General features: G+C 38.7%; 1 protein-coding gene across 1 annotated transcript in view; it reads right to left on the bottom strand.

Moving 5' to 3' along the window:
- The window catches only part of ALDH2 (aldehyde dehydrogenase 2 family member), a 291,434-nt gene that overhangs the window by 149,921 nt on the left and 116,557 nt on the right, over positions 1 to 24,956 (bottom strand). Inside the window, exons 5-6 of the mRNA XM_053699758.1 lie at positions 17,556 to 17,667; positions 16,678 to 16,806 (exon numbers count right to left, since the gene is read on the bottom strand). Of these exons, the coding sequence (XP_053555733.1) occupies positions 16,678 to 16,806; positions 17,556 to 17,667 (241 nt within the window). The remainder of the gene's footprint in view (positions 1 to 16,677; positions 16,807 to 17,555; positions 17,668 to 24,956) is intronic.

The following is a 24,956-nucleotide window of genomic DNA, read 5'->3' as shown; positions in this document are numbered from 1 at the left end:
ACATAGTTTCTCTGGGATGACCAACTTGTCACAATCATCCAGAGTGGATAATACCTCCTTAAGCAGAATGCGGAGATGTTCCAACTTAAATTTAAATGCAATCACATCAGGTTCAGCTTGTTGAGAAATGTTCCCTGAATCAGTAATTTCTCCCTCAGACAAAACCTCCCTGGCCCCATCAGACTGAGTTAGGGGCCCTTCAGAAATATTAATATCAGCGTCGTCATGCTCTTCAGTATCTAAAACAGAGCAGTCGCGCTTACGCTGATAAGTGTTCATTTTGGCTAAAATGTTTTTGACAGAATTATCCATTACAGCCGTTAATTGTTGCATAGTAAGGAGTATTGGCGCGCTAGATGTACTAGGGGCCTCCTGAGTGGGCAAGACTCGTGTAGACGAAGGAGGGAATGATGCAGTACCATGCTTACTCCCCTCACTTGAGGAATCATCTTGGGCATCATTGTCATTGTCACATAAATCACATTTATTTAAATGAATAGGAATTCTGGCTTCCCCACATTCAGAACACAGTCTATCTGGTAGTTCAGACATGTTAAACAGGCATAAACTTGATAACAAGTACAAAAAACGTTTTAAAATAAAACCGTTACTGTCACTTTAAATTTTAAACTGAACACACTTTATTACTGCAAATGCGAAAAAACATGAAGGAATTGTTCAAAATTTACTAAATTTTCACCACAGTGTCTTAAAGCCTTAAAAGTATTGAACACCAAATTTGGAAGCTTTAACCCTTAAAATAACGGAACCGGAGCCGTTTTGAACATTAACCCCTTTACAGTCCCTGGTATCTGCTTTGCTGAGACCCAACCAAGCCCCAAGGGGAATACGATACCAAATGACGCCTTCAGAAAGTCTTTTCTAAGTATCAGAGCTCCTCTCACATGCGACTGCATGCCATGCCTCTCAAAAACAAGTGCGCAACACCGGCGCGAAAATGAGACTCTGCCTATGCTTTGGGAAAGCCCCTAAAGAATAAGGTGTCTAAAACAGTGCCTGCCGATATTATTATATCAAAATACCCAGATAAAATGATTCCTCAAGGCTAAATATGTGTTAATAATCAATCGATTTAGCCCAAAAAAAGTCTACAGTCTTAATAAGCCCTTTTTGAAGCCCTTATTTACAATCGTAATAAACATGGCTTACCGGATCCCAGAGGGAAAATGACAGCTTCCAGCATTACATCGTCTTGTTAGAATGTGTCATACCTCAAGCAGCAAGAGACTGCTCACTGTTCCCCCAACTGAAGTTAATTGCTCTCAACAGTCCTGTGTGGAACAGCCATGGATTTTAGTGACGGTTGCTAAAATCATTTTCCTCATACAAACAGAAATCTTCATCTCTTTTCTGTTTGAGTAAATAGTACATACCAGCACTATTTCAAAATAACAAACTCTTGATTGAATAATAAAAACTACAGTTAAACACTAAAAAACTCTAAGCCATCTCCGTGGAGATGTTGCCTGTACAACGGCAAAGAGAATGACTGGGGTAGGCGGAGCCTAGGAGGGATCATGTGACCAGCTTTGCTGGGCTCTTTGCCATTTCCTGTTGGGGAAGAGAATATCCCACAAGTAAGGATGACGCCGTGGACCGGACACACCTATGTTGGAGAAAAGTCTTTATTCAATTCCACTTATGGTAAAAACATAAGGAGGTACCAAAACACATAAAAAGAAAATTCACACGAAACCATAGGCTATGCCTATGCTTTCGTGTGAATTTCCTTTTTATGTGTTTTGGTACCTCCTTATGTTTTTAAAAGCAGAAATGTAAATCTTGGCAGCCAGCCCATTTTATGGCCAGCAACATGGATAGTGCTTGCTTATTGGAGGCTTACATTTACCCACCAATAAGCAAGCATAACCCAGGATCTCAACCAAAAATGGGCCGGCTCCTATGCATTACATTCCTGCTTTTTAAATAAAGATAGAAAGAGGACAAATAAATTGATAATAGGAGTAAATTAGAAAGTTGTTCAAACTTGTATGCTCTATCTGAATCATGAAAGAAAAAAAAAAATGGGTTTAGTGTCCCTTTAAGGAAAGAAATCAAACTAGAACTGAAATCCACCTTATCCAAATGGAAAACAAGATGGAGTAGACTATTCAGAAATTCTTTTAATAGCTGAAAGAAACATAACCTTTCAAGACAAAAAAAAAAAAAAAAAAAAAGCTTGGAGCATCCAAATAAAAGGAATTCTAAAAGAGTGCAAGCTAAAACCATGCTTCAAACACCAACAAATAAAGGCTTAACAAACCCTATAAAAAAAAACCTTCCTTGCCACATGTGTACAGGCCTGAATCAAAGACTCAATTTCAGAATCAGAAAAAAACTAGCATTCAAACTGCAAGTCATCAAGTTGAGAGATTTCAGAACAGGATTGAGAAAAAGCAAAAGTCCTTGAGACAGAATGACATGGCGCAGAAGAAAAGGCCACATCAAATCCCCAAACCAAATACTGCAAGGTCAAGCTGGAGCAATCAGAATTACCAATACTTACTTCTTAATCCTGGCTATCACTATTAGTTCTTTAACAGAAAAAGATAGAAAGATTTAAGCCAGACAAAACCACTAAGTAGCTACTAGAGCAACTACAGACAAAGCCTGAGGACCCCTGAACCTCTCAAACATCTGGGAAGCTTTTTATTTAAATCGAGAAGTCAGATTTATTTCTGGACAACCTCACCAATCCACTATCTGACCTAAAACTTCCAGATAAAGAGTCCACTGGATGTGTAGACTAGCGACTAAGAAGTCTACTCATCCCTGGAATATGCACAGCGAGTAGTCTCTATCCAAGACCAAATTCAGGATATTTTCCTCTTTGCCAAGGAACTGCAAATTCCCGCTTGCTGAAAGTAGAATGCCACCAATGTGACATTGGCTAATTAGAAACTATATGACCACAGCTCCCTGTTTGCTCATAATTGGCCTCTGAGGTGAAAAACAGAATTTATGTTTACCTGATAAATTACTTTCTCCAACGGTGTGTCCGGTCCACGGCGTCATCCTTACTTGTGGGATATTCTCTTCCCCAACAGGAAATGGCAAAGAGCCCAGCAAAGCTGGTCACATGATCCCTCCTAGGCTCCGCCTACCCCAGTCATTCGACCGACGTAAAGGAGGAATATTTGCATAGGAGAAACCATATGATACCGTGGTGACTGTAGCTAAAGAAAATAAATTATCAGACCTGATTAAAAAACCAGGGCGGGCCGTGGACCGGACACACCGTTGGAGAAAGTAATTTATCAGGTAAACATAAATTCTGTTTTCTCCAACATAGGTGTGTCCGGTCCACGGCGTCATCCTTACTTGTGGGAACCAATACCAAAGCTTTAGGACACGGATGAAGGGAGGGAGCAAATCAGGTCACCTAAATGGAAGGCACCACGGCTTGCAAAACCTTTCTCCCAAAAATAGCCTCAGAAGAAGCAAAAGTATCAAACTTGTAAAATTTGGTAAAAGTGTGCAGTGAAGACCAAGTCGCTGCCTTACATATCTGATCAACAGAAGCCTCGTTCTTGAAGGCCCATGTGGAAGCCACAGCCCTAGTGGAATGAGCTGTGATTCTTTCAGGAGGCTGCCGTCCGGCAGTCTCATAAGCCAATCTGATGATGCTTTTAATCCAAAAAGAGAGAGAGGTAGAAGTTGCTTTTTGACCTCTCCTTTTACCAGAATAAACAACAAACAAGGAAGATGTTTGTCTAAAATCCTTTGTAGCATCTAAATAGAATTTTAGAGCGCGAACAACATCCAAATTGTGCAACAAACGTTCCTTCTTTGAAACTGGATTCGGACACAAAGAAGGCACGACTATCTCCTGGTTAATGTTTTTGTTAGAAACAACTTTCGGAAGAAAACCAGGTTTAGTACGTAAAACCACCTTATCTGCATGGAACACCAGATAAGGAGGAGAACACTGCAGAGCAGATAATTCTGAAACTCTTCTAGCAGAAGAAATTGCAACCAAAATCAAAACTTTCCAAGATAATAACTTAATATCAACGGAATGTAAGGGTTCAAACGGAACCCCCTGAAGAACTGAAAGAACTAAATTGAGACTCCAAGGAGGAGTCAAAGGTTTGTAAACAGGCTTGATTCTAACCAGAGCCTGAACAAAGGCTTGAACATCTGGCACAGCTGCCAGCTTTTTGTGAAGTAACACAGACAAGGCAGAAATCTGTCCCTTCAAGGAACTTGCAGATAATCCTTTCTCCAATCCTTCTTGAAGAAAGGATAGAATCTTAGGAATTTTTACCTTGTCCCAAGGGAATCCTTTAGATTCACACCAACAGATATATTTTTTCCATATTTTGTGGTAAATTTTTCTAGTTACAGGCTTTCTGGCCTGAACAAGAGTATCAATAACAGAATCTGAGAACCCTCGCTTTGATAAGATCAAGCGTTCAATCTCCAAGCAGTCAGTTGGAGTGAGACCAGATTCGGATGTTCGAACGGACCTTGAACAAGAAGGTCTCGTCTCAAAGGTAGCTTCCATGGTGGAGCCGATGACATATTCACCAGGTCTGCATACCAAGTCCTGCGTGGCCACGCAGGAGCTATCAAGATCACCGATGCCCTCTCCTGATTGATCCTGTCTACCAGCCTGGGGATGAGAGGAAACGGCGGGAATACATAAGCTAGTTTGAAGGTCCAAGGTGCTACTAGTGCATCTACTAGAGTCGCCTTGGGATCCCTGGATCTGGACCCGTAGCAAGGAACCTTGAAGTTCTGACGAGAGGCCATCAGATCCATGTCTGGAATGCCCCACAGTTGAGTAATTTGGGCAAAGATTTCCGGATGGAGTTCCCACTCCCCCGGATGTAATGTCTGACGACTCAGAAAATCCGCTTCCCAATTTTCCACTCCTGGGATGTGGATTGCAGACAAGTGGCAGGAGTGAGTCTCCGCCCATTGAATGATTTTGGTCACTTCTTCCATCGCCAGGGAACTCCTTGTTCCCCCCTGATGGTTGATGTACGCAACAGTCGTCATGTTGTCTGATTGAAACCGTATGAACTTGGCCTTTGCTAGCTGAGGCCAAGCCTTGAGAGCATTGAATATCGCTCTCAGTTCCAGAATATTTATCGGTAGAAGAGATTCTTCCCGAGACCAAAGACCCTGAGCTTTCAGGGGTCCCCAGACCGCGCCCCAGCCCATCAGACTGGCGTCGGTCGTGACAATGACCCACTCTGGTCTGCGGAAGCTCATCCCCTGTGACAGGTTGTCCAGGGACAGCCACCAACGGAGTGAATCTCTGGTCCTCTGATTTACTTGTATCGTCGGAGACAAGTCTGTATAGTCCCCATTCCACTGACTGAGCATGCACAGTTGTAATGGTCTTAGATGAATGCGCGCAAAAGGAACTATGTCCATTGCCGCTACCATCAAACCTATTACTTCCATGCACTGCGCTATGGAAGGAAGAGGAACGGAATGAAGTATTTGACAAGAGTTTAGAAGTTTTGTTTTTCTGGCCTCTGTCAGAAAAATCCTCATTTCTAAGGAGACTATTATTGTTCCCAAGAAGGGAACCCTCGTTGACGGAGATAGAGAACTCTTTTCTACGTTCACTTTCCATCCGTGAGATCTGAGAAAGGCCAGGACAATGTCCGTGTGAGCCTTTGCTAGAGGAAGGGACGACGCTTGAATCAGAATGTCGTCCAAGTAAGGTACTACTGCAATGCCCCTTGGTCTTAGCACCGCTAGAAGGGACCCTAGTACCTTTGTGAAAATCCTTGGAGCAGTGGCTAATCCGAACGGAAGTGCCACGAACTGGTAATGCTTGTCCAGGAATGCGAACCTTAGGAACCGATGATGTTCCTTGTGGATAGGAATATGTAGATACGCATCCTTTAAATCCACCGTGGTCATGAATTGACCTTCCTGGATGGAAGGAAGAATTGTTCGAATGGTTTCCATTTTGAACGATGGAACCTTGAGAAACTTGTTTAGGATCTTGAGATCTAAGATTGGTCTGAAACGTTCCCTCTTTTTTGGGAACTACGAACAGATTGGAGTAGAACCCCATCCCTTGTTCTCCTAATGGAACAGGATGAATCACTCCCATTTTTAACAGGTCTTCTACACAATGTAAGAATGCCTGTTTTTTTTATGTGGTCTGAAGACAATTGAGACCTGTGGAACCTCCCCCTTGGGGGAAGCCCCTTGAATTCCAGAAGATAACCTTGGGAGACTATTTCTAGCGCCCAAGGATCCAGAACATCTCTTGCCCAAGCCTGAGCGAAGAGAGAGAGTCTGCCCCCCACCAGATCCGGTCCCGGATCGGGGGCCAACATCTCATGCTGTCTTGGTAGCAGTGGCAGGTTTCTTGGCCTGCTTTCCCTTGTTCCAGCCTTGCATTGGTCTCCAGGCTGGCTTGGCTTGAGAAGTATTACCCTCTTGCTTAGAGGACGTAGCACTTGGGGCTGGTCCGTTTCTACGAAAGGGATGAAAATTAGGTTTATTTTTGGCCTTGAAAGACCTATCCTGAGGAAGGGCGTGGCCCTTGCCCCCAGTGATATCAGAGATAATCTCTTTCAAGTCAGGGCCAAACAGCGTTTTCCCCTTGAAAGGAATGTTAAGCAATTTGTTCTTGGAAGACGCATCCGCTGACCAAGATTTTAACCAAAGCGCTCTGCGCGCCACAATAGCAAACCCAGAATTTTTCGCCGCTAACCTAGCCAATTGCAAAGTGGCGTCTAGGGTGAAAGAATTAGCCAATTTGAGAGCACGGATTCTGTCCATAATCTCCTCATAAGAAGGAGAATTACTAGTGATCGCCTTTTCTAGCTCATCGAACCAGAAACACGCGGCTGTAGTGACAGGGACAATGCATGAAATTGGTTGTAGAAGGTAACCTTGCTGAACAAACATCTTTTTAAGCAAACCTTCTAATTTTTATCCATAGGATCTTTGAAAGCACAACTATCTTCTATGGGTATAGTGGTGCGTTTGTTTAGAGTAGAAACCGCCCCCTCGACCTTGGGGACTGTCTGCCATAAGTCCTTTCTGGGGTCGACCATAGGAAACAATTTTTTAAATATGGGGGGAGGGACGAAAGGTATACCGGGCCTTTCCCATTCTTTATTTACAATGTCCGCCACCCGCTTGGGTATAGGAAAAGCTTCGGGGGGCCCCGGGACCTCTAGGAACTTGTCCATTTTACATAGTTTCTCTGGGATGACCAAATTCTCACAATCATCCAGAGTGGATAACACCTCCTTAAGCAGAGCGCGGAGATGTTCCAACTTAAATTTAAATGTAATCACATCAGGTTCAGCTTGTTGAGAAATTTTCCCTGAATCTGAAATTTCTCCCTCAGACAAAACCTCCCTGGCCCCCTAAGACTGGTGTAGGGGCCCTTCAGAAACAATATCATCAGCGTCCTCATGCTCTTCAGTATTTTCTAAAACAGAGCAGTCGCGCTTTCGCTGATAAGTGGGCATTTTGGCTAAAATGTTTTTGATAGAATTATCCATTACAGCCGTTAATTGTTGCATAGTAAGGAGTATTGGCGCGCTAGATGTACTAGGGGCCTCCTGTGTGGGCAAGACTGGTGTAGACGAAGGAGGGGATGATGCAGTACCATGCTTACTCCCCTCACTTGAGGAATCATCATGGGCATCATTTTCTCTAAATTTTGTGTCACATAAATCACATCTATTTAAATGAGAAGGAACCTTGGCTTCCCCACATTCAGAACACAGTCTATCTGGCAGTTCAGACATGTTAAACAGGCATAAACTTGATAACAAAGTACAAAAAACGTTTTAAAATAAAACCGTTACTGTCACTTTAAATTTTAAACTGAACACACTTTATTACTGCAATTGCGAAAAAGTATGAAGGAATTGTTCAAAATTCACCAAAATTTCACCACAGTGTCTTAAAGCCTTAAAAGTATTGCACACCAAATTTGGAAGCTTTAACCCTTAAAATAACGGAACCGGAGCCGTTTTGATATTTAACCCCTTTACAGTCCCTGGTATCTGCTTTGCTGAGACCCAACCAAGCCCAAAGGGGAATACGATACCAAATGACGCCTTCAGAAAGTCTTTTCTATGTATCAGAGCTCCTCACACATGCATCTGCATGTCATGCTTCTCAAAAACAAGTGCGCAATACAGGCGCGAAAATGAGACTCTGCCTATGATTAGGGAAAGCCCCTAGAGAATAAGGTGTCCAATACAGTGCCTGCTGGTTATTTTACAAAATTCCCAAGATTAAAATAATTCCTCAAGGCTATGGAGTATAAAATATGTTTATATATAAATCGATTTAGCCCAGAAAATGTCTACAGTCTTAAAAAGCCCTTGAGAAGCCCTTATTTACTGTCTGTAATAAAAATGGCTTACCGGATCCCATAGGGAAAATGACAGCTTCCAGCATTACATCGTCTTGTTAGAATGTGTCATACCTCAAGCAGCAAAAGTCTGCTCACTGTTCCCCCAACTGAAGTTAATTCCTCTCAACAGTCCTGTGTGGAACAGCCATCGATTTTAGTAACGGTTGCTAAAATCATTTTCCTCTTACAAACAGAAATCTTCATCTCTTTTCTGTTTCAGAGTAAATAGTACATACCAGCACTATTTTAAAATAACAAACTCTTGATTGAATAATAAAAACTACAGTTAAACACTAAAAAACTCTAAGCCATCTCCGTGGAGATGTTGCCTGTACAACGGCAAAGAGAATGACTGGGGTAGGCGGAGCCTAGGAGGGATCATGTGACCAGCTTTGCTGGGCTCTTTGCTATTTCCTGTTGGGGAAGAGAATATCCCACAAGTAAGGATGACGCCGTGGACCGGACACACCTATGTTGGAGAAATGGGCCTCAGATCAGTCTGAGGATCCATCTCACAGAAGAACATCTAGAACATTTACATTCTTCACCTTCCTCCAGCGGAGGAAAAGATGACTGGTTTACCTGTGAGGTGGGAGGGTTTTAAGGGTTCTTGAAGTTTTGGGAATCTTTGCCTCCTAGTGGCCAGGAGTAGAATTCCCAAGAGTAAGGGCTTGTGGACTCTCACCACCTATATGAAAGAAAATGGCATTATGTTAAAAGTGCATTGTTGTTATAAAATGTATAAAAGTTCCAGAAGGTTATACAGTGCAGATGAGCTACATTGCATCTTGTACTAAATTTATGGTTGGTCTTCTACAGCACTGTTGATTAAAAAAAAAGGAACACAATTAAAACCATTTATATATTATTTAACAAATAAACCGACAGAATCAAAACAATCAAGATAACAGAATCACTATTGTCACGAATATCTCAGGATTCAGCTGCTAAGGGGTTAATTCTGTTGTGAACTAAACAGTTATTTGCTTTTCAAGAAGAATTGTGTCCTGTGCTTGTCTGTGTTTTCTTTGAAGTGCCAGGAGCCTCATAAATAGTTTCTAAGGCTCACTCCAAATGTTATTGTGTATGCATTGAGTCATAAAGCCACTCAAGCTTTTAGTTCCAGAGATACACAGGATAGAGTTTTATGGTTCAGACTGTCAGCAGCAGGGCATGATGCAAAACAGGGCCTCAGTCACAGAAACTGAGGTCACTAAAAGGACATTGGAATATATATATATATATATATATATATATATATATATATATATATATATATATATATATATATATACACACACACATACATACATACATATACACACACACTTTAAAAACTGTTATGACATTAAATGAAGGTAAACATGACATCCTATGTCATATCCGATAGGGATGCACCGATACTAGTATCGGTACCGATACCAAGTACTTGCATGAGTACTTGTACTCGTGCAAATGCACCGATACTTAAACCGATACCTCTACTTCCTACCCATATGCTATCTTGTGGCGTTTATTCAAACTGCATGTTCCCATTTCATTTTAAACTGGAGTGGAGACTAAACTAAAAATTGTTTACTACTGTTCTGACAATACAAATTGCTGTTATTTGTATTATTGTAGGAGAGATCACTGTGCCCAGTACTTCAGGGGTTTGTCTGAACAAGGTAGTTAAACAGATTTCCAGCTCTGGCTAAAATGGCCCAAAAATATCTTTCTGCCCCATGCAGTAGTGTGGAAAGTGAAAGACTGTTCAACTTAGAGTCGAACCTCCATACACATGTCAGATTGATGTTATATAACAGCCCTACAACCCAATTGCATCACCCCTTTAAAATGTAATATTTTTTATTTATAAACATGTTTAGTGAACTTTTGTATTTCATAATGTCTTTTGAATTACAGCCCTTTATAATTATAAAGAAGTAATCTTAAAGGGACAGTATACTGTAAAATAGTTTTTCCCTTAATGTGTTTACAATTGCTTTTTTTACCAACTGCAGAGTAAAAATGTATGAAAATTAGCATTTTAAGGCTTATTTGTGTATATTAAAGCTCTAATTTTGTGTTTTGAAGCCACCACCTAATAAAATAGGTTGAGCTTGTAGGTATAATCAGATCTCATTACTGTATCACATTGTGTACATATACCTGCTTCTTTATCTTATATCTGTCCTTAAAACAATCACAAGTACTTTGAGAGAACAATGGAAAATCAACATTGTATTACCTTATCTCTGCTATATCACACTGGGAGTGAAATTTCTTCTGCTGGCTGTGTTTACAAAGCTTATCTATAGCTGGTACGCGCGGCCACAAACTTTCAGAATAGGTGGGGATACCACATGCTAAATCAACAATTTCAAATGCCAATATAAGGGTAAAGGAGCTACTTGTAAACAATTTAATACACTCCAGCAGGTAAAGTGGATCATTGGGAACAAATTAAAGGGGAGAAAATTTTTGAGTAAACTGTCCCTTTAAATAATTAGTCTGTATTGTGCTTGGTAAACTGTCACATGACATTAAAAAAAAAAAAAGTATCAGTAATTGGTATCGGCGAGTATTTGAAAACAAGTATCGGTACTTGTACTCAGTCATAAAAAAATGGTATCGGTGCAACCCTAATATCCAATATAAAACCGATTCTCCCAATGAAACTAAGATTCCCGATATGTATATATGGAAATAGAGTTACCTATCAAATTATAATGGGTTCTATAATGTCAGGCAAAAACATAGTTTATTGAAGGTCATAAAGGACAGGGGGCTTCCTTAGCCTGCCCAGGAGGGTGTGATCAGGCAACTTGATCTCTGGAAAATATGTATAAAGTTTGATGTTTCAACATGGAAAATTGTCATTCTTAGAAGGGAGGCTGTGACAACACAGAGTAAGGACCCAATTTCTTCATGCCATCTCTCTGGTAACAGATTCCAAAGACTAGTACATTGTAAGCTTTCTAATTTTCTTCTTTTTATTTTGAAAAACGGTTTGCTAATGTGTAATTTTATTTGTAACAACTTTTTATTAATAATGCATTGTGCATAATATTTTTGGCATAATAAATTATTCCTTTATTAAGGTTGGCCTGTGTCTAATAATTGAACCACGTTACAGAAAGAGACTGGAATATTAGAACTGTATAATTTAGGTTATTTTCTGCTAAATTGTATTCAGAGAGTTAATGTGTAAGTCTGGGTTTTTTCTTAGGATTTTCCCTTTAATAAATTTTAAGTGGTGGCAGTATTGGAGCTATATGGTTGTTAGTGTGGGTGGCATTAAAGGGGAGCGTTGGGCATTTCTTTTACGTCTAGTACAGACTAGGGAGTGTTGTTAACCCTTGCACCCATTGAACTACATCACAAGCTGGCCTGGTGTGGCTAGATTGTGACCTTTTGGTGACAGTAAAAGGGGGCTGATAACCCTTTCTGTGCCAAATAAGTGACTGGCGCAGGGTTGGATAACCTTGGTTCGTCACAACTATATCTTGCGTTCGGCTCAGAGTATGAATTAGTTGTCACATCAGTAGTTTCTAAGGGACAACGGCATGCTCTGAATCATAAAAGTTTAATTTTACCTCCATTATCAAATTGTGCACAGTCCTTTTATATGCTCTGAGACACCATCTACTCAGACTATAGGCAACAGCTAAGTTTATATGTATACTTGTCTGTGACTGTTACACTTTAACAGGGGGCTGGCAAACATGTAATTTTTAAAACTGATCAGAAAATAAATGAATAAGTGCTATTTCGTGCTCTATTTATTATACACTTGTTGAATATACAATGGCCCTTTCAGTCTAATTGTTTAAACAAATATGTTAACAGATTACAAACAAATAGTTTTTGGAAACCATCAGGACTGCTATTTCACAGCACACTTAAAAGGGACATGAAACCCAAAAATTCTCTCATGATTCAGGTAGAGAATACAATTTTAAACAATTTACTTCCATTATCTAATTTGCCTCATTCTTTAGGTATCCTTTGTTGAAGAAATAGCACAGCACATGGGTGAGCCATTCACACGAGGCATCTATGTGCAGCCACCAATCAGCAGCTTCTAATCATATTTAGATATGCTTTTCAACAAACGATATCAAGAGAATGAAGCAAATAAAATAACAGAATTGGAAAGTTGTTTAAAATTGTATTCTCTATCTCAGTGTTTTTCAACCAGTGTGCCGTGAGATCCTCAGGTGTGCCACGGCAGACTGACAACAGTGTGACATATTTTTAAAACTTTGCTTGTTTTTTACTCCCAGTGCAGGGGTAGTTTGTAGGAGGCATGGCATAACAGCACAATACATACAGTGTGTGTGTGTATGTGTGTATGTGTGTGTGTATATATATATATATATATATATATATATATATATATATATATATATATATATATATATATATATATATATATATATATATATATATATATATATATATATATATATATATATATATATATATATATATATATATATACTGTTTTAGGCTACAATGTGTGATTTTTTTAAAATTTTGGGATGGTGGTGTGCCACAGGATTTTTTAATGTAAAAAAGTGTGCCACGGCAAAAAAAAAGGTTAAAAATCACTGCTCTATCTGAATGATGAAAGAAAAAAATTGGGTTTCATGTCCCTTTAAGTTTTAGATTTTATTTAATTTTTTGGCATAATCAGGCCGCTATACTACAGGATATTTCTCCTCTGAGAAAGGCATAGGTTACTAGACAGCATGCTGAATAGCACTGGCCTGTTCAAAGGGACAGGAAACCCAAACATTTTCTTTCATTATTTTAATAGAGCATACAATTATGAACAACTTTTTAATTTACTTCTATTATCAAATTTGCTTAATCGTCATGTTATCTTTTGCTGAAGGAACACCATTGCACTAATGGCAGCGAGCTGAACACATCTAGCTAGCCAATCACAAGAGACAAATGTGTGCAGGCACCAAACAGCAACTAGCTCTCACTAGTGTAGGATATGTGTGTATTCTTTTTAAACAATGGATATAAAGAGAACGAACCAAATTTGAAATTATAAGTTAATTTAAAAAGGCGTCTTAAAATTGCATGCCCTAACTGAATCATGCAAGTTTTATTTTGACTTTCCTATCCCTTTAATCAGCAAGGGATGAGTTCTAGTTCTTAATAGGATGCTTTGTAACATTGTTTTTAGAATGTATTTAATAACATAAATTATGCTTACCTGATAATTTCCTTTTCTTCTGATGGAAAGAGTCCACAGCTGCATTTATTACTTTTGGGAAATAAGAACCTGGCCACCAGGAGGAGGCAAAGACAACCCAACCAAAGGCTTAAATACTGCTTCCACTCCCCTCATCCACCAGTCATTCTGCCGAGGAACAAGGAACAGTAGAAGAAATATCAGGGTGAAAGATGCCAGAAAATCTAAAGATGCCCCACATAAAATTACGGGTGGGGAGCTGTGGACTCTTTCCATCAGAAGAAAAGGATATTATCAGGTAAGCATAATTTATGTTTTTCTTCTAAAATGGAAAGAGTCCACAGCTGCATTCATTCCTTTTGGGAAAACAATACCCAAGCTTTAGAGGACACTGAATATCAATACGGGAAAGGTACAATAGGCGGCCCATTTTGAGGGCACCAGGCCTGAACCTCTACCCCATAAAAAACCCTGCTTCGTCCGAAGCTGAGAAAATTTTAAGAGGAAAAGCCCCAATGACACTGACTCGCAGTTAGAGCAGAAACCAACTAGAGACCGCAAACGGACTCTACTGAGCCAACAGTCCTCCTCCAGGAGACACCGTCGCCCAACAAACGGTCCCCCGCCGCTCATCTCCACAACTGAAGGAGACACCAGCCGAAACCCCCAAGGGAACAAGGTAAAGGAGAACCAAGCAAACTGAAAGGTCCCCTAATACAAAAATAACACCTCCACAAGTGAGCCCAGCTCACAGAGACCCAAAGGGGCCCAAACACGGAAAGGAGGCCACGCCTATACCAAGCGAAACCCGGGATAAGACCGGGCACAGAGACAGAACAGACGTCCCTCCAACATCCTGCAAGCACGGAATGCAACTGAAGAGAACAAAGTCCTCCCAGTGTCTGACCATAGAATACCAAAGCATTCAACCATGAAAAAGTGTGTAATACACCCAGATGAAAAACCCAGAGTTTGAGAACACAGAGTCCATAACAGGACGACACAGAGGGTACTTGAGAGGAAGAAGCAGTCAAGCAAGAAACAGACTGCAAAAGCAACCCCCAGACAGAGGGCACGTTCCAGTCAACCTAAGTCGCCATACCTACATACAGGTCCCTAAAAAGGGGAACACAAAACCTCAATCGAGGCCCCCGAGGAGGAGAGAGTACCCTCAGATCCCGAAGGAAGAGTAAACCCTCTCTTAATCAATGGAGCAAGTTGAAAGGAAAATCTATACCCTAGCAGCCTAAGCTAACAGGATAGACTCAACAAGCTCACACATCCAGAGGAGACTGCGACCCGAATGCAGTTCCTTAGACCTCTCTGCTATCCTGACCTGCAGACCCACACACACAGCCTCAGGGATCCAAGACAGGGGAACAAAGGAATCCCGAAACAGGTACAGGAAAGAGCGTAAGGATAGCATAGCCATCCCCACAGAGTACAAGTACAACCCAACTCTGAAACAGAGAAGGCCATAGACCTAAGGCTCTATCAAATAAAGGCCCAACAAGTCTGCTTGGAGCAAGCAAAACCCCAGTGGGAACCAATCTCACCCTTCCGTCTCCCATTCAGGAGAAGCCCCAAGCAAGGACTCCAACTCCATAGGGAAGAGAATATCCCCCTAAAGAAAAGGGATGATGCCGGAAGGGCAACAACTCTCTCAAATGCCAAAGGCACTGGCTAATGGGAAGAGAAATTCCCAACACAGATGTCATAGAAAAGAAAAAATAAATCTTAAAAAACGGTACTGCGCCTTTAAGAGAAAAAAAAGCATACACGTTCTGCAAAACAGCCTAAACATGCACCAAATTTTTCAAAATTTTGTATGTAGACACAATATAGGTAGTTAAGATTGCACAACAAAAAATTTTAACAATTAACCCCTTAATTTGAAAACCGGATCGAAAATAGGCCCAGATCTGGAAAAAAACCCTCTCCGCACCTTGCCACAGCCCTGCTGTGGCCCTACCTGCCCTCAGGGATCGAAAATGTGGAGTAAAAGCTTCGATTTGGCCCAAAACATACACCAGGGCCCTCAGGAGTTAAAGCTTGCTGAACAAACTAACTGTGCATCTGAGGCGCAAAAATAGGCCCCGCCCATCTCACTCGATGTCTCCATAGCCTTACAGAACCGCACCAGAGCGGTTATAACTAGCCGTGTGGGTTCTGAGACCCAAAAGTTAAGCCATGTGTGCCCTTAATAAAGCTGCCCAAAACGTTATTGCAAACAAAAACGTTAAAGCACTCCCTAGTCAAAAAATGTTTGCTCCCAAACATTTGCAATTCAGGGTCAACCATATTTGTAATTGGCCCCATATGCAAGTAATGCCCTTCTTTTAGCTCTAGGATTACTGCTTACCCTTACCCTCCTGGGTATAATGTCAGCCTTTCTGAAATACAGTCTCTCCAGAAAAATATGACTGAACATACCTCATTGCTGCATTGAAACCGTTCCTCACACTAAAGTTTCCTGTACTCCTCAGCCTCTGTGGGAACAGCAATGGATCTTAGTTACAAATGCTAAGATCATCATCCTCCAGGCAGTAGTCTTCATCCATCTGCTGCCTGAGAGTAAATAGTACACACCGGTACCATTTAAAACAACAAACTCTTGCTTGAAGAAATAAAAAACTAATATTTTATCACCTCTTTCACTTTACCCTTCCTAGTACTTAGAGTAGGCAAAGAGAATGACTGGGGGGTGGAGCTAAGGGAGGAGCTATATAGACAGCTCTGCTGTGGTGCTCTTTGCCACTTCCTTTTAGCAGGAGGATAATATACCACAAGTAAAGGATGAATCCATGGTCTCCTCTTACCTTTATAGAAGAAATGTATTTTATTGTGGTATTTTCTTTTGAGATTTTATCTTACGGCTGCCATCAAGTGGTAAGATGAGAAGTCATGAGATGAAATGTTTAATTGATTCGGCTATAAAATATGGTAGTAAATGTGTAATTGTTACACATTTCAGGACTACCTGCTATATTGTATGTGAATTTGGCAGTATCTCATGGTGGTACCTGGTTATACTGTTAATAGTGCTGGCCCTATAGATGAACATAGTATTCTAATAAATCATACTCTAAATCCATCAACTTTTTACCTCTTTCACCAGGCTAGCAACATGCAGAGCTGTCAGTGGTGTTTGCTCTGCAACCTTCATTATAATCACATTTCCGGTGGCCAACGCTGGCCCAAATTTCCAAGCCAACATCAGCAAAGGGAAGTTCCACTGCAAAAAAATTAAAATAAAAAAAATAAATAATGATAAATAGGTTCGGTTCTAGGTTGCTAAATTTTTGCTTCTGTCTTGCCCACAAAACTAATATACATTTGCAGATTGATTTTCATCATCAATTACTGGTGGAGATACTCGCATAACACCAATCGGGAAGCATACAAGAGTTTGTAGTGGGGGGGTCCTGCCATTTAAGCAGAGAAGTCAAAATTTAAATTATTTATTCAGGTTGATCAAAGTTCAGTTTGTAGTAAAAGCAAACAAACCCATTCTAAGGGCACTAAATGCTAGTATTTGCTGCATAGTAATTGTGGTAAAATCTCACCAAATATTTAGCATCCGCAATGGACAACACATTTCCATGCCAGCAGGGCCAGATGCTATACTACTCATTCTGTGGAAAGCAACCACAGCCAACTTCTCTGCTTTAGTTGCTTTTTTTCTGAATGATGGATCTTAATAGCAATGGAGTTCTGTTTACTTTCTACAGGCCATTATGTACAGCATCTGATTGATGTATCATTGACAAAACCACACACACGAGGGGCAGCCATGCAAGTAATAAAAAACACAAACAGTAGAGCTAATTGACACACTTGCTACATACAGTATCTATGTACTCTAATGATTACCAAGCACTGTAGAAAATAGTGGTTATCGGCTCATTAAACATTTACAATCAATATGTTAAGCCGATTACCAGAGGATCATTATTTGATTTGTATACAATATATCCAACATACCGGAATGATCTGTCCACAAACACCAACTGGCTCATGTCTAGTGTAGGTAAAATAATCTCCATCAATTGGAATGGTTTTTCCATGATACTTATCAGCCCATCCTGCATAATACCTGTGGTACAACAGAGGATATTCAGAATTTACATCCATTATATTAGAATTAAGCATAATAAGGGAAACAGACATTCAAAAGTATTTAAAAAAAAAACACCAGTATAATTTAGTTTAAAGGATTTTTTGAAGGTGTTATAGGTCCCTTTAAGGGAATTGGCTGTTTAACCCTTATCAGAGAATCCTGCAAAAATTGAAACATTTTGAAACTGTTCCAGCAGTAATTCTTAGGACTCGATAAACTTTCCACCAGGCAGAGACATCACGCAAAATCTTAGGGGAATTTTTTCTGGTTTTTTTTTTTTTTTAGACCTTTGATTGTAATTATAGGGAGTCTCTCCTGCGCGTACAGAAACGTGCATAGTGAGATAAACATCTCCCAAGGTAAAAAACCTGCATAGTGAGATAAACATCTCCCAAGGTAAAGTATTTATCTTTCTAAAATTCTTTGAATGACACTGCCATACTGACAAGACTTCTTAGATAATTTCACCTGAGCGAAGAGCTTTAGAACTGGCCCTTAAACTCACAACAGGAGAGGAAAACTTAGAGAACCCCTTTCAATCAATGTGTAGGTCAGCACTCCTTGCTGGAGACAAACAATTGTCCAAGAAATCATGGAAAAGTGGGAGGGATTAAAGCTCTGTTGTGTGGGGTGTTCTGCCTCCTCCTGCAGTACTGGCCTTTAATCCCACATGTGGTGGCTCACGGACTCTCACTATCTTATGAAAGAAAATTATTATATGTAGATCCATATGTCTTGTGATTTATTTATCAGAACAAGTATTGCAAATGTCAAACTGATTTTTAACCTATTCCAACATTCCTAAACATAAATCCAATCATAACAGCAATTATTCTGCAATAGCTTTGGTGCTTTCCTTGTGCTCCAGTATGCGCCTCCTCTTTTACTAATAGCTGGTACATAAACTTTACTTTGCTTAAAGAGACCTTAAATACTTAAGTTTAAATTCAATAAAGTTTCAATGCTCATATTGTAAATAATGTTAAATTTCAAACCACATTTTTTTTTCATATCTAAGCCTCCCTTCTAATAATTTTACACTACTCTGTTTTCCCATTCCTTCGATCATCTGTCCTAACGTTGCATATGTGCTGGGGACTATTCCAGATGTGGCTAAACTTATAGAATTATGTGTGCATGGATTAGACTGTTGCACTGACCAGCAATACCAGAGGCACAAGTAAGTGCTGACAATATGCTCCTCTAACATATCTGTCACATAAATCTCTACGAAGCTCGCTCTCAGCAACAGAGTAAGCTTCATAGATGTCTTTTAGACAGTGGCGGCTGGTGAATTTTTAGGATGGGGGTGCACAAGACCCTGCCCCTATTAGAAAGCCACGACCCTTTGAAAAACCACGCCCCTTTTTAAAAACCACACCCCTTTGCGAAAGTCACGCTCATCAAATGGCCCCACCCATTTGACCCAGCAGTGTTTTTGGTCATCGTCTTCTTGAAATATCCAGCCCCGGCCTGGGGGTAACTTCAACTGAAGTTTGTGACTGATTCCTCAACATTATTCTCAAGTATCTGCTGATATTGAGTGGAATCCATGAGACCCTCAACAATATTCTCAGTAGTACACGTCTTTGGAGGTGGTCTGTGGGCTGTTTTTGACCGTTCTTATCATCCTTTGACTATCCAATATTTTACTTGGCCTGCCACTTCTGGCCTTAACAAGAACTGTGCCTGTGGTCTTCCATATCCTCACCATGCTGACTATGTTCCTCACAGTGGACACTGACATCTTAAATCTATGCAATAGCTTTTTGTAGCCTTCCTCTAAACCATGATGCTGAACACTCTTTGTTTTTAGGTAATTTGAGAGTTGTTTTGTGGCCCCCATGTTGCCACTCTTCAGAGGAGAGTCATAGAGAACAACTTGCAATTGGCCACCTTAAAACCTTTTCTCATGATTGGATACACCTTTCTATGAAGTTTAAGGCTTAATGGGCTCACCAAACCAATTTTGTCTTCCAATTAATCAGTGCTAGGTAGTTACAGGTATTCAAATCAACAAAATAACAAGGGTGCACAAATGTATGCACCTGTCTAATTTTGTTTTGATGCATATTGCACATTTTCTGTTAATCCAATAAACCTAATTTCACTACTGAATTTTTACTGTGTCCTTCATTTATTTGATACATCAAAATGAAATTACTGATCCAAACAGCCAATTATTTTTAACTGAAAATCATGGAAATTGTCAGAGGTGCCTAAACTTTTGCATACAACTGTATATGATTTCATTCACTCAAACTGTATTAAAGTAATGTACTCAGATATGAAATATATTTTTATGAAATGTAACATCAATTATATATAAATACTATGCTCCAATACAGCTCACAGGCAGGATATGTAAAAAATATACAAAGGGAACATTTGTTAAAGTTTAAGCTTCAAAAGATTCTTTACTTCATCGCTTAATGAGATTAGATCTCTACAAACAAGATAGCCATGTTACCTCTCTGGGGTGACAGAGAAACAATTCTGTGCTTTAGTTCAGATATGCTCAATCTTCAGGAAAGTAAGTAATTATCCCTTGTATGATATACAAATGATGAGACTAACAATACTTTTGAAGGTGTGAATCCACATATACGTCTGGAAAGGTATTCTAGCTCAGAATCGATGCAAGCATGTAGAAGACAAAATTTCATATGAAATGACTTGTACCTAATTTTCATATAGTTTTATATACTCCTATACTTTATTAAGGAATGACTTCAAATATGGAATATATTTATATTAAAGTGGGATAATAAGGAAATATAAATATCTTTACAATAAATTAATCACTACAGAATTCTAATTAAATGCAATGTAATATCAGAATATGAAATGAGTAATCAATTGATTTCAAATAGTTAATAGTATAGCTGATTATTAGTATCATACTAACTAAGTATTAAATTACAATCCTTTTAAGTCTCCCAATATTTAATGAATCATCGCGTTCATCATGTCCTCGAAGTGAAAGCTCAAATCTGCCGGAAAATAGAATACAATTCATAATTTTTGAAAGAACATAACGATTTGTGGTTACTTGATGATTGTGTTTAACATTCAAACAATATGCACTGACAAGTTGTTGGCAAATATCAATCCTTCATAGCAAATTAAACTCTAATGGGGAGTATAAATGTGATTGGTAGCAATTATTTATATTTTTGGAGTTAAATGTGATAAATCGGCGACACCATAACTCACCCAACTTGAATCACCACTTTGTTTTTCAAACAGGAGACAATAAAAACAAGATCCTGTTTGCAAAATGACTATTAATTTAATCTCTTAAGATATTATCAGTAGGAAGTATATATATATATATATATATATATATATATATATATATATATATTTATAATATTTAATATTATGACCATGTCTAATACTTAATATACAAGAATCCATACTCTTCAGTATACCCATGTCTAGTCTTAAAATATACATGCTCAGTTAAATTATATAATAACATATATATTAACCAAATGATTAATCAAAGCTGCGAAATAATAAGTATCTTGAATGTACATTTATGAAAATATATATATTCCTGGATTTAAAGAACCTTCCACTTCATAGAGAAATAAAACCACATCTCAATTATTGTTGCCCTAGCCCCCAGTGTTCGATATTAGGCAATGCAGCCAAAGGCTGTGGCAACATTAAGATAAAAACACCAACATTTTACTTTCTACAAAAGAAGATTATTTCTATTACACTAGTGCTTAATAATTAACTTCAAAGGTAAAGATTAAAAGAGAATGTTGATAACTCAAGTACAATTTTTGTAAATTAAGTCAATCCGCCTGTCTTTTTTTGATGCAAATAAATCAATAACATTTTCGGTGAATGTAGGCATGTCATTGATCAATTGTTTTTCAATTGTGAGCATGGCTAGAGCAGTCAGTCTTTCCTCAGTCATGGTGCTCCTTAGAAATGTCTTAACTCGTTTTAAAGTTGAGAAACATCTCTCAGCCTCAGCAGTTGTCACGGGAATAGTCGAAATAATTTGCAACAGTTTGTAGGTCTCCGAGAAAGTACTGTCCAAGTTATTTTCTATTACAAAAACTGTAGAAGACTGATGGCACCATTCATATTTCGGAAATCTGGTCTTCTGTAAATTACTCCTAGTTCAGTTTTCAGGCGATCTTTCTGTAATGTGTGATAAACAGCTGATGTTTGGTCAAGAAGCCGATTTGGAAAAAAATTCTCGTAATCCGCAAATTTTTCCGCTTGGAGGAGAGAAACAGCCGAGTAGTGAGTTATAAAAGAAAATCTATCTTTTACTTGATTTGTGATAACATCGCATATCTCTTTAGCTGCCACATTCTGAGCAATGTGAATATTTTCTCTCTTCCTTTTCCTAGATGTTTCCTCTGTTTCTGATATCGTCATGGTCACTGTGTCCATTCTATTCCTTTCGTTTTCCATTGTCTGCTGGAAAGTGTTAATATGTTTTCGAATAAGTGCCGCATCTGTTTGTGTTTTCTGAAGTTGGTTGTATAACACATCTACATGTGGCATAATATTGTGAAAAACTGTAAGCCAGAACACGAATACCGAGTCTTGTAAGATACGCCGAATAGCCCCTGCTTGATTTATAGCTATTTCTTTTTTCGATGTTGACTCTATTTTTTCCATGCATTCAATTAACTGTTCCCTGTTTTCAAAAACTGTATTGACGGTTCGACTCTTGAAATTCCACCTGGTGGCTGAACCATGAGGTATCCTAACAGTTTCATCTAGAATAGCTATCCTTTGTGGCGAGTTACTAAAAAAAAAAGTTAGTAATGTCACTTAGATTTGAAAAAAATACTCAAACTTGTTGATTTTGACTGCTTGCTTGGCTGACAATTAAATTGAGCTGATGTGCGTAGCAATGCACAAAATGTGCATTCTTGTAGGTACGTTTAATTATAGCCTGAACACCTGCATGCTGACCACTCATCACGCTTGCACCGTCGTAACTCTGCGATATGAGTTTCTCTGGGTTGTCTATAACTTTTTCCAAAGTAGCTTGAATACACGTAGCTAAAGATTCTGCATCATGTCCAGCTGGATTAGTGAATTCCCAGAATCTCTAAACCGGTTGTCCGTTACCTATAATGTATCTAAAAACAACAACCAATTGGAAGGCAGATGAAACATCAGTAGTTTCATCTGCTATCACTGCTACAAAACTTGCATTTGAGATTTCCTTCTTTTTTTGGTTCTGGCAAACAGTAAGCATACAGTCTAATAAATCGTTTTGAATTTCTTTTGACGTTCCTTTAAAAACAGTGGCACTAGCGAGATGTTCTATTAGAGATGCATCAAGCTCTGCTGAGAAGTTTATAAGACCTCTGAAAATGCCTGGATTTAATGAATCATCGCGTTAGTCATGTCCTCGAAGTGCAAGCTCAAAATGCGCCGCAAAATAAAATACAATTAATTATTTTTGAAAGAACATAGCGATTTTTCGTTACTTGCTCATTATGTTTTTTAATATTCAAACGATATGCACTGTCAAGTTGTTGCAGAATATCAACCCTTCCTAGCAAATTAAATTCTAATGTGGAGTTTAAATGTGATTGGGAGCAATTATGTTTATTTGTTTTTTGACTTAAATGTGATAAATCGGCGACACCATAACTCACCCAGCTTGAATCCCCACTTTGTTTTGCAAACAGCAGACAATAAAAACAAAAGAGCCTGTTAGATAATTCACAACCACAAATCCATGGATATTTATCATATACCTCGGGTTTGAATTCTCTTTTGTAATCTCTAGTTTTACATTTTGTCACCTGGGTAAGGTTAAGCATAGGTGTTGGCCTGAGCATTTTAATTTCCATTTTTCTTTCAATGGGCAACGTTGAAAAATGTAATTGCTTTAGCTCAGACACACTAATTTTACTAAGTGCCATCTTAACTGTTAGTTTACACACAAAGAACAGTCCTTTGCTCTTATCTAATATATAACTTGTAGGTAGGTAGCTCTGCAGCTGTTAGAAAATATACAACTTAATATTTTAATAGTTTGGCGGTTGTAATGTAATATATAACTTGTAGGTATGTAGCTCTGCAGCTGTTAGAAAATATACAACTCAACTTGAAGTAATAGTTTTATAGTTTGGCGGTTGTTATCTAATATATAACTTGTAGGTAGGTAGCTCTGCAGCTGTTAGAAAATATACAACTCAACTTGAAGTAATAGTTTTATAGTTTGGCGGTTGTTATCTAATATATAACTTGTAGGTAGCTCTGCAGCTGTTAGAAAATATACAATTTAATAGTTTAATAGTTTGGCGGTTGTTATGTACTATATAACTTGTAGGTAGGTAGCTCTGTAGCTGTTAGAAAATATACAACTTAATAGTTTAATAGTTTGGCGGTTGTTATTTAATATATAACTTGTAGGTAGGTAACTCTGCTGCTCTGCAGCTGTTAGAAAATATACAACTCAACTTGAAGTAATAGTTTTGCGGTTCTTATATAATATATAAAACTTGTAGGTAAGTAAGCAACTGTGACAGCCGTCAACAACTAGTATCAGCAGGCAGCAGTTAACTTTTTTTTTTTTTTTTTTTTTTTTTTTAAATATTTTACCTTTTTTTGCAAAACTTCTAATTACAATCTGCTAATTAATTAATCTGCTAAAATACTTAAATGTATTAATGGTAAACTACCGTGACAGCCGTCAACGGTCAACAACTAGTATCAGCAAGCAGCAGCACAGCAGTTACCTATTTTTTTTTTTTTTTTTAAATCACCTTTTTTTGCAAAACTTCTAATTGCAATGAATCTGCATTAATTTATTTGCTAAAAAATTATTTTATTATTCCAAAATTACTCCACTAAAGAACTCTCTAATCTGTCTGTCTGTATCTGTTTTTAGTAAATATAAAAATGAACTTTGTTTTTCACTGACACTAGACTAGACACTGTCTAAGTAGTCTACTCTCTCTAGACTGACTACTGTTCTTGTAGTCTAAATAAACTTAAACTGTTTGTTGACTGACTCACTCACTCACTCTCTCTCTTCAACTTCAAGAACCAACTGGTCTGCTCTGTAGTGTATTAACTAGTATTAGTAATAAAATTATAAATAACTAATAAGCTGCAGGCCTGCAGCAAAAAAAATTATGCTTTCTCCCTAGTCCCTACCACCCTCCTGCTAACTAACTCGGAGTGACTGTGTGACTCTAATCTATTCTCACAGTTCGCTCAGGACAACCAGCAGCACTGCAGGCTGCAGCAGTTAAGTAACAGTA

Source organism: Bombina bombina, chromosome 2 (genome assembly GCF_027579735.1).
Source record: "Bombina bombina isolate aBomBom1 chromosome 2, aBomBom1.pri, whole genome shotgun sequence".
Taxonomy (NCBI): domain Eukaryota; kingdom Metazoa; phylum Chordata; class Amphibia; order Anura; family Bombinatoridae; genus Bombina; species Bombina bombina.
The sequence above is the reverse complement of the archived record's forward strand: the minus strand, read 5'-3'. Positions and strand labels throughout refer to the sequence as shown.